At 37.7% G+C, this 12081-nt stretch overlaps 1 protein-coding gene across 2 annotated transcripts; it reads left to right on the top strand.

The window, feature by feature from the left end:
• The first annotated feature begins 2 nt into the window (after positions 1-2).
• On the top strand, positions 3-11775 carry SLC25A32 (solute carrier family 25 member 32). Of its 2 annotated transcripts, XM_039328892.1 has the most exons (8): positions 262-397; positions 1087-1221; positions 1655-1749; positions 3611-3696; positions 4188-4348; positions 4797-4910; positions 10489-10634; positions 11439-11775. In XM_039328892.1, exons 2-8 carry the CDS (start codon positions 1195-1197, stop codon positions 11566-11568), a joined length of 759 nt encoding a protein of 252 aa, XP_039184826.1. In that variant the 5' UTR covers positions 262-397; positions 1087-1194; the 3' UTR covers positions 11569-11775. The 2 variants fall into 2 exon arrangements, with proteins under 2 accessions (XP_039184825.1, XP_039184826.1); XM_039328891.1 differs by lacking the exon at positions 1655-1749 and having other exon boundaries at positions 3-397; positions 1087-1237.
• Positions 11776-12081: the final 306 nt, after the last annotated feature.

Genomic DNA, 12081 nt, shown 5'->3' with positions numbered 1-12081 from the left:
ACGCGTCTACTAGTCCCGCCGTCGTGGAGGGCCCGGCTGTAGATACTGCCGGGTGATTGGAGAATTAACTATGAGCGACTGTTGGTTGCTGCCTATAAGAAGGAAGCGGCTTGAAGGTCAAAGGGAAATCTAGCGTCTACGGATCTCGTGTGGGGTCTTTTTTTTTTTTTTTCTCCCTCCCACTGTCATTGCTTCCCTCTCATGAATTCCGCCGCCGTTCCAGGCGTCCAGAGTACGCTGGCGGGCTCTGCTGCTTCCCCCTCGGCTACTTCGGCCCCAACGGCCAAGTCCCCCGTCAGGCACGTGCGATACGAGAACCTGCTAGCCGGGGTGGGCGGCGGCGTTGTCTCTACGCTGATCCTGCACCCTCTAGACTTGGTCAAGATCCGCTTCGCAGGTGAGCTCTTCTCTTCTTCTCCACCGCCAAAGAAGCGGACGTTAAATGAGCGCAGGGTCGTTGTGGGGGAAAGTCGGTTGCTTTGATATAAAGGAAAGAACTAGTCATTCTATGTATCCTCTTCACTAGAAATTGACAGGACTTTGATATGACAGGTGATAAATAATAGTAGTGGTAGTAGTAATTAATAATAATAATAATAGTAAAGTTGGAAGGGATCTTGGAGGTCATCTAGTCCAACCCCTTGCCCCGATTGTACACCTATCTTCCCCATTAATGTTGTATGTACGTCACCAAATACTGAATCTGATCTTTGATTCACTCAGTGTTAACATTCCACTTTAACATACTAGGCACCTATTTAAGACCCTCTTTTAGCTTGAGGCCAGATACTGAATTTTCTGCATAAAAAATGTTCCAAGAAAATCTTTGTTATTACCTGGATGTTCTACTGTTAAATGAATTTAGAGATGTAGAATGATACATCAGCTGCTTTTTCTAACTGTGGAAGAGATGTGGACGCCAGGAATTGGGGAATAAGAGGTTGTTAGTGTAACCTATGGACATATAATGCATGAAATTGGAGTTTTGTTCTCATCAGGAGAGAGAAAAAACATACTGTGGTTGTCTAAGAGAATCACATTCAAGAGCATACAGTTTTCAAACTAATTTCCAATTCTTTTGTGTAGTGAGTGATGGCTTGGAGCTGAGACCAAAATACAATGGTATCTTGCATTGTTTGTCAACCATCTGGAAACAAGAAGGATTACGTGGTCTGTACCAAGGAGTGACTCCAAATGTTTGGGGTGCAGGTGCTTCTTGGGGTCTGTATTTTTTCTTGTAAGTTGAAACTGTTTAAATGTCTCCCAGTTAATCCCAAAACAGTTTGGTTTTTTCCCAGATTTTTTCACTTCTCCCATAGCAGATTAACAAATATGTTAACTTTGTCCATCTATTCTAGGCTTTAACTAGAAGATTTTACAGCACTAATCTAATACTTGTCAGTGGCCTATACTGCTCTTTTGGATTATTCTTTCCCAGACAATAGCAAAAGCTTAATTTACTCTTATTAACTCTAATAATACTAGATCAGTGCTTCTCAATTTTGGTAAAACTGCCCTAGATCATTCAGTAGTTTTCATACAGTTGGGGCCTTTTAAATTTCAGTCACTAAAGTAGCTGTCAGGAATCATTGCACAGTGGTTGAAAGGCAACTTTGTGCAACTGATTTTTATTTTCCTTTCCTCTTCCCCATAGCCTCCTGAACTCCCCAAGATCTTCTCTGGAGAGTTGGAGTCCTATCTAAGATTATCGGTTCTATCATACAAGACTGCATGGGAGAACAGAAGCAGGTAGTGAGGGATGTTGCAAGCTCCTGTCCATGATTTCAGATAATTTCTCTCTTTGCAACACATCTGTATTAGAGCTATGCATTGTTTTGGACTTGGCTCCCAAAAAGGTACTTTGGAACATGTGAGGGTACTAACATAGCACCTCTCTGCAACTCTTTTAAGTTTTTTTCCAAGAAGAGATAAAGCTGCATTTTAGAATTGAAAACTGTGCTATGTTTGCATCCATGTTCTCTCCAAAACATCTTTTTAGAACCAAATCTGAAACACTACATAGCTCCTATCTATATATAACGCAGCACTGCTGTTTTGGATTGTGTCTTGATCACCTGGAAACATTTATAGCTTATCAGGAGCTTCAACAGGGAAGAAGTGAAGAGAAGCACCAGTTGTGTAAACTGCCTTCCCATTTATTGGCCACTGAATATAAGATTATCAAATATCAACATCTGTAGGGCTTTGAAGTATCACTTTCAATACCATCTCCAAACCTCCTACTTTGACACAAATCTATGGAGATTCCCATGTAAGGGAGAGCAGGCAATATCTTATCCATCAAGCACAGCAAAATATGAAAGGGCATAGGGCAGTGATGGTGAACCTTTTAGAGACCGACTGCCCAAACTGCAACCCAAAACCCACTTATGCATCGTTGAGTGCTGGGTGGGTGTGGCCCATTGGCTGGGTGTGGCCAATTGGGTGGGTGTGGCTGTGGTGGTAACAGCAGACTGGGTGGGACTAAAAAGTTCAATCAATTTCAACTTTGCAAGATCTTTTTTTTCCCATGAGAAGTTGAAATTGACTGATTGAACCTTTTTTTTTTTTTTTTGCACATGGCGGCCGAGGCCTAAAGTGAAAAGGTTTTATAAAACCTAGCTGAAGGCCTAGGACTGGGGCGACGCCGCGCGTGCCCACAGAGAGGGCTCTGAGGCCGCCTCTGGCACCCGTGCTATAGGTTCGCCACCACTGGCATAGGGTCAGTTTGAAAAAAGCTATTCACAATAACTGGGCATGTGTGAAATGGCTATTTAATTCAAGACAATATTTGGTGAGTTTATATTCTGAATTCCATACACAAACTTGGGATCACACAACGACACGCAAACATTCAAATTCCCAAAATTGCTAACCAGGCAAGATGATAAATAAACAAAAATGAGGATTATTACAATTTTACTAGATTTTGTATTAAATTTTACAGCAACTGAACAGATAGTGACTTGAACAGCCTATACAAGAATAAAATCCCAACTAGAAAACCCAATAAACTCCCTCCCCCCAGCAACAACATGTGGTTGATGGGCTCCAAATCAACCTGGGATCCCCAGATCCACTGACAAAACCATGTCTTCAAACCCTTTTGAAATAGTATCAAGGTCTTACCTGTGTAGGGATGACATTCCATAGGGAGGGAGCCAATATGGAATAGGGTCTTTTCTTAGTCCTGGTAGGTAGACATTCTTGATAGAAGGGACCCATAACATACCTTGCCTTCCTGATTTGGTGAGTCAAATTGATGTATTGGGAAAAGACAGCCCTTCAGATACGTGACTCCAAGCAACGTAGGGCTTTAAAGGTGATAATCAGCACCTTGTATTGGATCTAGAAGCAAATTGTCAACCAATGAACCTCTGCAAGAGAGGTGACACATGTACAAATTTAGACTTGCACAAACTTGCACGTGCAAGTAGATAAAGAGTTCTTAAAAAACTTAAAAGTCTGCATGGTGTTTTTGATGTTCCCATAATATACTGATATTTTTCTTAACAGCCAAAATGCCTCAACTTTACTTAAACAGGTTATTTTAATGTTTCTATATCAAGTAATAATATGGATTTGCTGATCTTCATATTTGATTCTTCAGCTACAATGCAATTAAAGCCAACAAGACAGAGGATAAGATGGAAAACCTTGGAGCAATTGAACACCTAGTGTCAGCAGCTGAAGCTGGTAAGAAATGTATTCGCTATTTGTAGACTGCCTATATGGTATTCTTTATTTTTGATATTTTTAGTTCAGAAAATAATTTTGAACATCTAAAAATGTTTTTTTGTCCTATTGAAAGTACAAATGCTCAATTTGCTGAGTATTAGATCTTTAAAAAGATTATTTTCTCTAACGTTTTCTTACAAATTCTTGTCCATACTTCCTGAACACAATACAAAGATACCACAAATGTATTCCCAGTTTTACAATACAAGTTATACTGAAATCCATGTATTAAATGGATTTTCTTTCCAGGAAAGTTGATTTATTATTATAATTGTGGTTCTATAAAACTATTTGGTAAATATTTGCTACATAAGTATACTGAGTTTTTTTGCAAATTGAATGCATAAATTCCATGTGATACATAAATCAGAAATTTTCAAATTATGTTTGAAGTTCTCTGTAATACTAAGATGCTAGCACTGATAAGATTTTCAAATTATATTTGATAGGAGTGATGACTTTGTGTATTACCAACCCAATATGGGTAACCAAGACTCGGCTTGTGTTACAATATGAAGCTGGTGCTGACCTCTCAAAGAAGCAGTACAAAGGGATGTTGGATGCTCTTATTAAAATATACAAGTATGAAGGTATACGTGGGCTATATAAGGTAAATTAATTAGGCTGGTCAAGAGTTTTAGTATTAGTATTTTATTATTAAATATATTGAACAGTTATTGCATGAGTTTCAAAGCAAAAGATTTGTTGCTAAACTTCACTTCTCATGTGTATCTGTTTGGAATGTCTAAATTGCAATAGTTTATTCATTTTATTTTTTAAAAATTATTAATTTGTGGAATATACATAATTGAATAATTGAAAGATTGAAATTAAAGATGGATTGAAATTAAAATTTAGAAAATGACTAGGATAAACTGGTGCTTAAATCAGTCTGACTTTTATAGAATTCATAAAGCAGACTGAATCTTTTCTATAAAAAGTATAATTTTGACATTCCATCACTGTATATGTATTGGCAGTGCTGTATTTTAAACTTATAACTGTATAATTGATATAAGCTGGATGATTTTTACATTTCGTATGTTTAACTGATTCAGGGATTTGTGCCTGGTCTGTTTGGAACCTCACATGGAGCCCTTCAGTTTATGGCTTATGAAGATTTAAAATCCCGATATAATAAATATAAAAATAGACCATCACATATGAAACTGGTAAGATAAATTATAAATTAGAGACATCTGCTTTACATAAAATAAAAGTTTAGAGCTGTGTAATAAATTCAAACGATGCATCACAAAGCAGCATAACTTGAAATGTTTAAGTCAAACATGTTTTCCTAAAGACATAAAGTGGCTAATTGAAAGGCTTTCCCAGATCATCACTATGTGTATGTATGTATAACTGCTTCAATATATGTAAACTTCATGTACATTTTCTTGTTCATTAAGATGTCTAGTGGAATTCAATCTTATCATGTTTAATTTGATACTGCAATAATTTGAGGTGTCTCAGGAACTGAAGGACATACTGGACATAAAAGTGGCAGTTCAACTTTGTTATAGAATGATGATATAGTTTGATTTAATTATTTATTTGATAAATAATTTGGTAAATTTTCAGTTACCAATTAACTGGAGTATATTTCATGTACTTCTTATATATTTTAATGTATATATAGGAATCTACAAAAAGGAGGGTTCCATTCGTTGTTTGTTTCTTTAGTTGTAGAGGTTAACATTTCAAACTATATCAGATTAATATTACTATAAATAGTAAAAAAAATACCATCCCAAAGGTGCTTTTTCAAAAAGCAACTGGACTTTGTTTTTCCTTGAAGACATTTCATGTCACATCCAAGAAGCTTCGTCAGTTCTGAGAATCTAAATGTCTGTGGAGAATCTCTGAGTGAGAATCTCCTTAGACATTTAAAAAATATCATTTTTTTATTTTTATACCATATATGGAAAAAGATAAACACTGTTTAAGTGATAATTGCCTCAACCAAATTGTCAGAGCTTTCCTTCTTCATATGGGCAAGCCCCAAATAAGAGCCATAGTCCAGAGGGTTACCACCCAGTCTAAGAATCCCCCCTTTTAAAAATATTTACATAGGATCCTTGTAAGTAATTTGGGGCTTGCCCATATGAAGAAGGAAAGCTCTGACAATTTGGTTCTGCTGTACCTGCCATGAACATATAAACAGGTCAGGAAACATTGGTGTCAGGTATATTCTGTCCTTGCCTGATTTCGCACGTAGGAGTTGCAGCCTACACCAATCTTGCATAAGGAGTGCCCAACTTAAAGTAGTTCAGATTAGTGGGATTAGAAAAGAAACTGGGCTGGTAAGTTATTAAAGTTTTGAAGGGCAGCCTCCTAAATTTTATCTAAGCCAACACTCCAAAGACAGGCTTAAGATACAGAAGGATCTGGACAGACTTGAACACTGGGCACTATTTAACAAAATAAAATTCAATGGAGAAAAAAACAAGGTTCCACATTTAGGCAAGAAAAACCAAGTGCACAGGTATAGTATAGGTGGTACCTTGCTCAATATTAGTAGCTGTGAGAGGGACCTGAGAGTCCTAGTGGACAATCACCTACTGTAAATATGAGCCAGCAGTGTGCTGCAGCTGCCAAAAAGGCCAACACAGTGCTAGGCTGCATTAACAGAGGGATAGAATCAAGATCACGTGAAGTGTTAAAACCACTTTACAATGCCTTGGTAAGGCCACACTTGGAATACTGCATCCAGTTTTGGTCACTACGATGTAAAAAAGATGTTGAGACTCTAGAAAGAGTACAGAGAAGAGCAACAAAGATGATTAGGGTACTGGAGGCTAAAACATATAAGGAATGGTTGCTGGAATTGGGTATGTCTAGTTTAATGAAGAGAAGGACGAGGGGGGACATGATAGCAGTGTTCCAATATCTCAGGGGCTGCCACAAAGAAGAGGGAGTCAAGCTATTTTCCAAGGCACCTGAAGGCAGGACAAGAAGCAACAGGTGGAAACTAAGCAAGGAGAGAAGTAACCGAGAACTAAGGAGAAACTGTCTGAGAGTTAGAACAATTAACCAGTGGAACAACCTGCTTACAAAAGCGGTGAATGCTCCAACACTGGAAGTTTTTAAGAAGAGACTGGACAGCCATTTGTCTGAAATGGTATAGGGTTTCCTACCTGAGCAGGGGGTTGGACTAGATGACTCCAAGGTCCCTTCCAACTTTACTATTACTATTATTATGGATCATCGCACAGTCAGCCAGATGTTCAGACTGGATTTGGCATTTTGTCTACCTATCGAGTCCTTACCCAGGACCTGGGATAGGCAGATGTGGCTGTTTGATGGTATTCCAGGTATCGTCGCAGGATGGAAGCAGTTCCTAATAAGGCCGCCTTTTGCAATTGACTAATAGCGAATTTGTCAATGCCAATGGTGTTCAAGTGGTGCGCCAGTTGTTTTGGGATTGCACCCAAGGAGCCTATGACTATTGGTACTACCCTTGCTTGCTTTTGCCACAGTCTTCTATTTCTATTTGTAGGTCTTTGTATTTTGTTATCTTCTCCAGTTCTTTCTCTTCTATTCTGCTATCTCCAGGCACTGCCACATCCACTATCCAGACTTTTTTGTCTTTCTTATCGACAATTGTTAAGTCTGGGGTGTTATGTTGCAGGTGCTTGTCTGTTTGAATTCTGAAGTCCCAGAGCAGTTTAATTTTATCATTTTCTATGAATTTCTCTATTTTATGATCCCACAAGTTTTTGCTTACAGGCAAATGATATTTTTTGCAGATCTTCCAATGCACCATTGTTGCTACTTTGTCATGCCGCTGCTTGTAATCAGTCTGTGCAATCTTCTTGCAACAGCTTACCAAGTGGTCCACTGTTTCTTCAGCTTCTTTGCATAGGCGGCACTTACTGTCTGTTGCTGTATTCTCAATTTTGACTTTGTATGCATTTGTCCTTAAGGCTTGGTCTTGTGCAGCCAGAATTAGTCCCTCGGTCTCTTTCTTCAATTTTCCTGCTCTTAGCCCTTGCCAGGTTTTATTATTATCTGCTTTCCCCGCTATTTTTTTCATGTATTGGCCATGTAGTGCTTTGTCTTCCCATGCCTCTATTCTGTTCTTCATTTGTTCTTTCTTGTAGGCCAGTTTGGTCTCTCCAGTAGTTAGTAAGCCTTCCTGATATACTAATTTCAGTGCATCTTCATCATTGTTCTTCAGATATTCTTCCAAAGCCATTTTTCTTCTTCAACCATCTGATGTACTTGTAGCATTCCACGCCCACCTATTTGCCTTGGTAGATAAAGTCTATCAATGTCCCTGCGTGGATGAAGGGCGTGATTCATTGTCATTATTTTTCTGGTCTGCCTATCCATTGCTTTTAGTTCTGCTTGAGTCCAGTCCACTATTCCAGCTGTATACCTAATGACTGGGATTGCCCAGGTGTTGATTGCCTTTATGGTATTTCCTCCATTGAGTTTGGATTTTAAGATCTTCTTCACTCTCTTGATGTATTCACCTCTAATCTTTTTCTTGACTTCAGTGTTCTTGATGTTGTCAGCTTGAAGGATCCCCAAGTATTTGTAGTACTCTTTCTCATCCAGACTCTTAATGTTATTTTCGTGGGGCATCTTGATTCCTTCAGTTTTCACTATTTTTCCTTGTTTGATAGTAAGTGTGGCACATTTGTCCAAGCCAAACTCCATTACAATATCTTGGCTATATATACGGACAGTGTTGAGCAGCGATTCTATTTCAGATGATGTTTTTCCATACAGCTTCAGATCATCCATGTAAAGGAGGTGGGATAGTCTAGCAGATGTTTTTGATGTTTGATAGCCATGTCCTGAGTTATTCAGTATTGTTGACAGAGGAAACAGTGCAATAACAAATAGTAATGGTGATAATGAATCTCCTTGAAATATTCCTCTCTTGATATTAACCTCTCCCAGCCTCTCACCATTGATCTGCAACTGTGTCTTCCATTGTGCCATCGATCTTTGCACAAATTTTCTGATGTTTCTACTGACTCCTGTTATTTCTAGGCCCTTTATTATCCAATCATGTGGCAGAGAGTCAAATGCCTTTTTGTAGTCAATCCATGCCACATTCAGGTTGGTCTTCCTTCTCTTGCAGTTTTCAAAGATCATTTTGTCTATTAGGAGTTGATCTTTTGGTCCTCTGCTATTGGGGCGGTTTCCTTTCTGCTCAGGTGGAAAGAGATTGTTTTCAACTAGATGCTATTGTACTGCATCAGCTACCACACCAGTTAGTAATTTGAAAGTTGTTGGTAAGCAGGTAATTGGCCTGTAGTTACATGGTGTTGCCCCTTTTGCTGGATTTTTTCATTATTAGGTAGGTTGTCCCAGTTGTTAGCCACTTTTCAATTTCTCCTCCTTGTATTATATTGTTGAACTGCTTGGCAATGAGTGGGTATACAACAGTTAGATGTTTCAACCAAAACCCATGCAGTTCATCTTCACCTGGTGCTGACCAATTTTTGATTTTCCTTGCTCTTTTTTCTACCATTTTTGTTGTTATTACTAGTTCTTTCATTTCAACTTCTGTTTATTTGCATCCACCTCTTTTAACCAAGCCGCATCCTTGTTGTATTTCTTTGGGTTATCCCATATTTGCTTCCAGAACTGCACTGTTTCTTCCTTGTCAGGTACTGACTGATTCCTTGCAGTTTCTCCATTGATGGATTGGTAGAAACGTTTCTGATTGGATTGAAATTGGAGGTTCTGCCTATAGTTTGCAATTCGAGCTTCATATCTACTGATTTTCCTGGCTGTAGCTGTTATTTGTTGCTTTATTATTTCCAGTGCTTCCTTGATCTTCCTTGTTTCTAAGTGGTATTTCTTGATTAGGTATTTTTTGGTCTTCTTGTTCTTCAGCTTCTTTTCTTTCATCTGTTCTAGCTTGCTTGCATGTGATCTTAACTTGCTGATCTTATTTTCTAGTCTAACCTTCCATTTTTGTTGTGCACTGTTTGTTTTTCTTCTTTGTTGATTTTGCATCCCAGGTATTCAGTTATAACTGCAGCTGTGCTGTACATTAGTTGGTTTGTTTATCATTATTATTATTATTATTATTATTATTACTCTTGCATATGATGGTGGATTTTTACCTATTTTGACTTTCTTGTTTATTACTGGATATACCAACTGATGTCATGGCAGGAGCTTTGTTCTTTTTCCATCAAGATTTTGCTGCATTTCTGTCATTAAAGGCTGAAAAGCATATTTGGAAGGTATAATGTTATGAAGAACAGTGAATTTATCCATCAAGGGGCATGGTTAAAAAAAGTGTATTATGTTGTAATGGAAAGATGGTGCTGCCTTCGATTATTGTCTTGTATTGATACGTATTCCCCTATTTTTGAACGGTCCATCAAAATAATGAAGAAAGTTACCAACATTAGTGTAGAATTTAGTGCTGTATTTAAACATGAGCTATTGCAGATGTATCTGGTGTTTTTCTTTTTTTATTTCTGCATGTTGAAACAAATACCTAAAAGATCACATGCACTGGCAATTTGGGAAAGAGAAATTGCAGCAAGCTTTCCAGGGACAGCTATCTCAATTTTGAATAAGGGTGTCTCACCCCCATCAGCCTTTTGTGAAGCATCTCTTCCACTGCTTTGCACAGCTGTATAAACTATCACCATGACTTTGGAGCAACATTTGTATAAAGACTGAAAAAATAATACAGTTCTGAGTTTAAAATGATACATTTCTTTGATTTTGCAAAGTAGTTGAGAACTAATATTGATCCCTTTCCATTTTTAGAACACTTTAGAATATATTACCATGGCAGCATTATCCAAAATATTTGCAGTCACAGCAACATACCCGTATCAGGTTGTGAGGGCACGTCTCCAGGATCAGCATAATAGATACTCTGGAGTACTTGATGTCATCCGTAGGACATGGAGGTAGGCTGGGAATGAAAACCTAAGACTTTTTCTATGCTAATCTTCATTTTCTCAAGATTATTAAATATTTATTTCAGAGGGAAATGTTTTTGCATTGGAATTAAGGCAGGGGGCTGTCAACATTCCCCTTAGAACTATGAACCAGGGTAAGAAGATTTTCACAGGTTTCAGCAGAGGGAAAGATGGAAAGCCAAATATCTGACCATATTTTTTTCATTTTCCTATTTCTTTTCCTTCTGTGTAATAACATTTAGAATATAAGCCTATGAATATGGACAGAGTTTTTACATAGGGACTTGGCAATACCAGTCATTACCCAAATATGTGCAAATACCTTTTAATGACATATCAGTATGTTTACTTGTAGCTTCCTGAAAGAAAAAAATTATCCAGGAATTATTTCATATTTCTATTTGGAAATATAAAAAACCTATAAAGAATTAGTAATGAGCTGTGGTGGTGCAGTGGTTAGAATGCAGTATTGCAGGCTACTTCTGCCAACTGTCAGCAGTTCGATTCTTACCAGCTCAAGGTTGACTCAGCCTTCCATTCTTCCGAGGTCGATAAAATGAGGATACAATTTTGGGGGGGACAGTATGCTGACTCTGTAAACTGCTTAGAGGGGGCTGTAAAAGCACTATGAAATGGCATATAAATGCTAGTGCTAATTACATTCATAGGCCAGTTTTCTACAACAGCAATAAATTGACAATAATCCAGTAAAAACAGTATAAAATAACATTTGAGCTTATTGAAGCAATTTATATTGGAAGTTTTACAGAAATCTCTTTTGCTTTTCCATAGGAAAGAAGGAGTTCATGGATTTTATAAAGGAATTACGCCCAATGTAATACGAGTCACTCCTGCATGTTGTATAACATTTGTAGTATATGAAAAAGTATCTCATGTGTTACTTGGACTTAATCATAAATGAAGATTGAATATTGACTCCATATATCGTTCTGCACCCTTTCTGTTAAGCAGGAATGCCAACACCTGTCTGGCATAGATTTTTTTTCTGGATTCATATTTGTCACTTACCTTTTAAATAGACCAAGATCACCTGCAAGTTGGTATGTTTCAAACATATTTTATATTGATCTCTGTATCTCAAAATAAATTGTTCCCATTATCATCCTCAGTGAATTTTCCTTTCATTCTTTAGTTATCAAGGCTTAGTATGATTTTTAAAAAATAATGAATAGGACCAAAGCCATACAAGTAGACTTTGCTTAACAAATACCCTTTTTAGCAACTGTTCAAAGTTATGACAGTATTGAAAAAGAAACTTTATGGCCAGTCTTCATATTTACAACTGTCTCAGTGTCCCACAGTTATGTGGTCATCATTTGCATGCTTCACAGCTGGCTTCCAACAAGCAGAGTCAATGGAGAACCTGGAAGTAAAACTGCAAGTCACAGTCACATGACATCTTGTTTAACAACCA

The sequence above is a fragment of the Crotalus tigris genome, unplaced genomic scaffold (genome assembly GCF_016545835.1).
Source record: "Crotalus tigris isolate CLP2741 ecotype Arizona unplaced genomic scaffold, ASM1654583v1 scf7180000024384.25900115:4084858, whole genome shotgun sequence".
Taxonomy (NCBI): domain Eukaryota; kingdom Metazoa; phylum Chordata; class Lepidosauria; order Squamata; family Viperidae; genus Crotalus; species Crotalus tigris.
The sequence above is the reverse complement of the archived record's forward strand: the minus strand, read 5'-3'. Positions and strand labels throughout refer to the sequence as shown.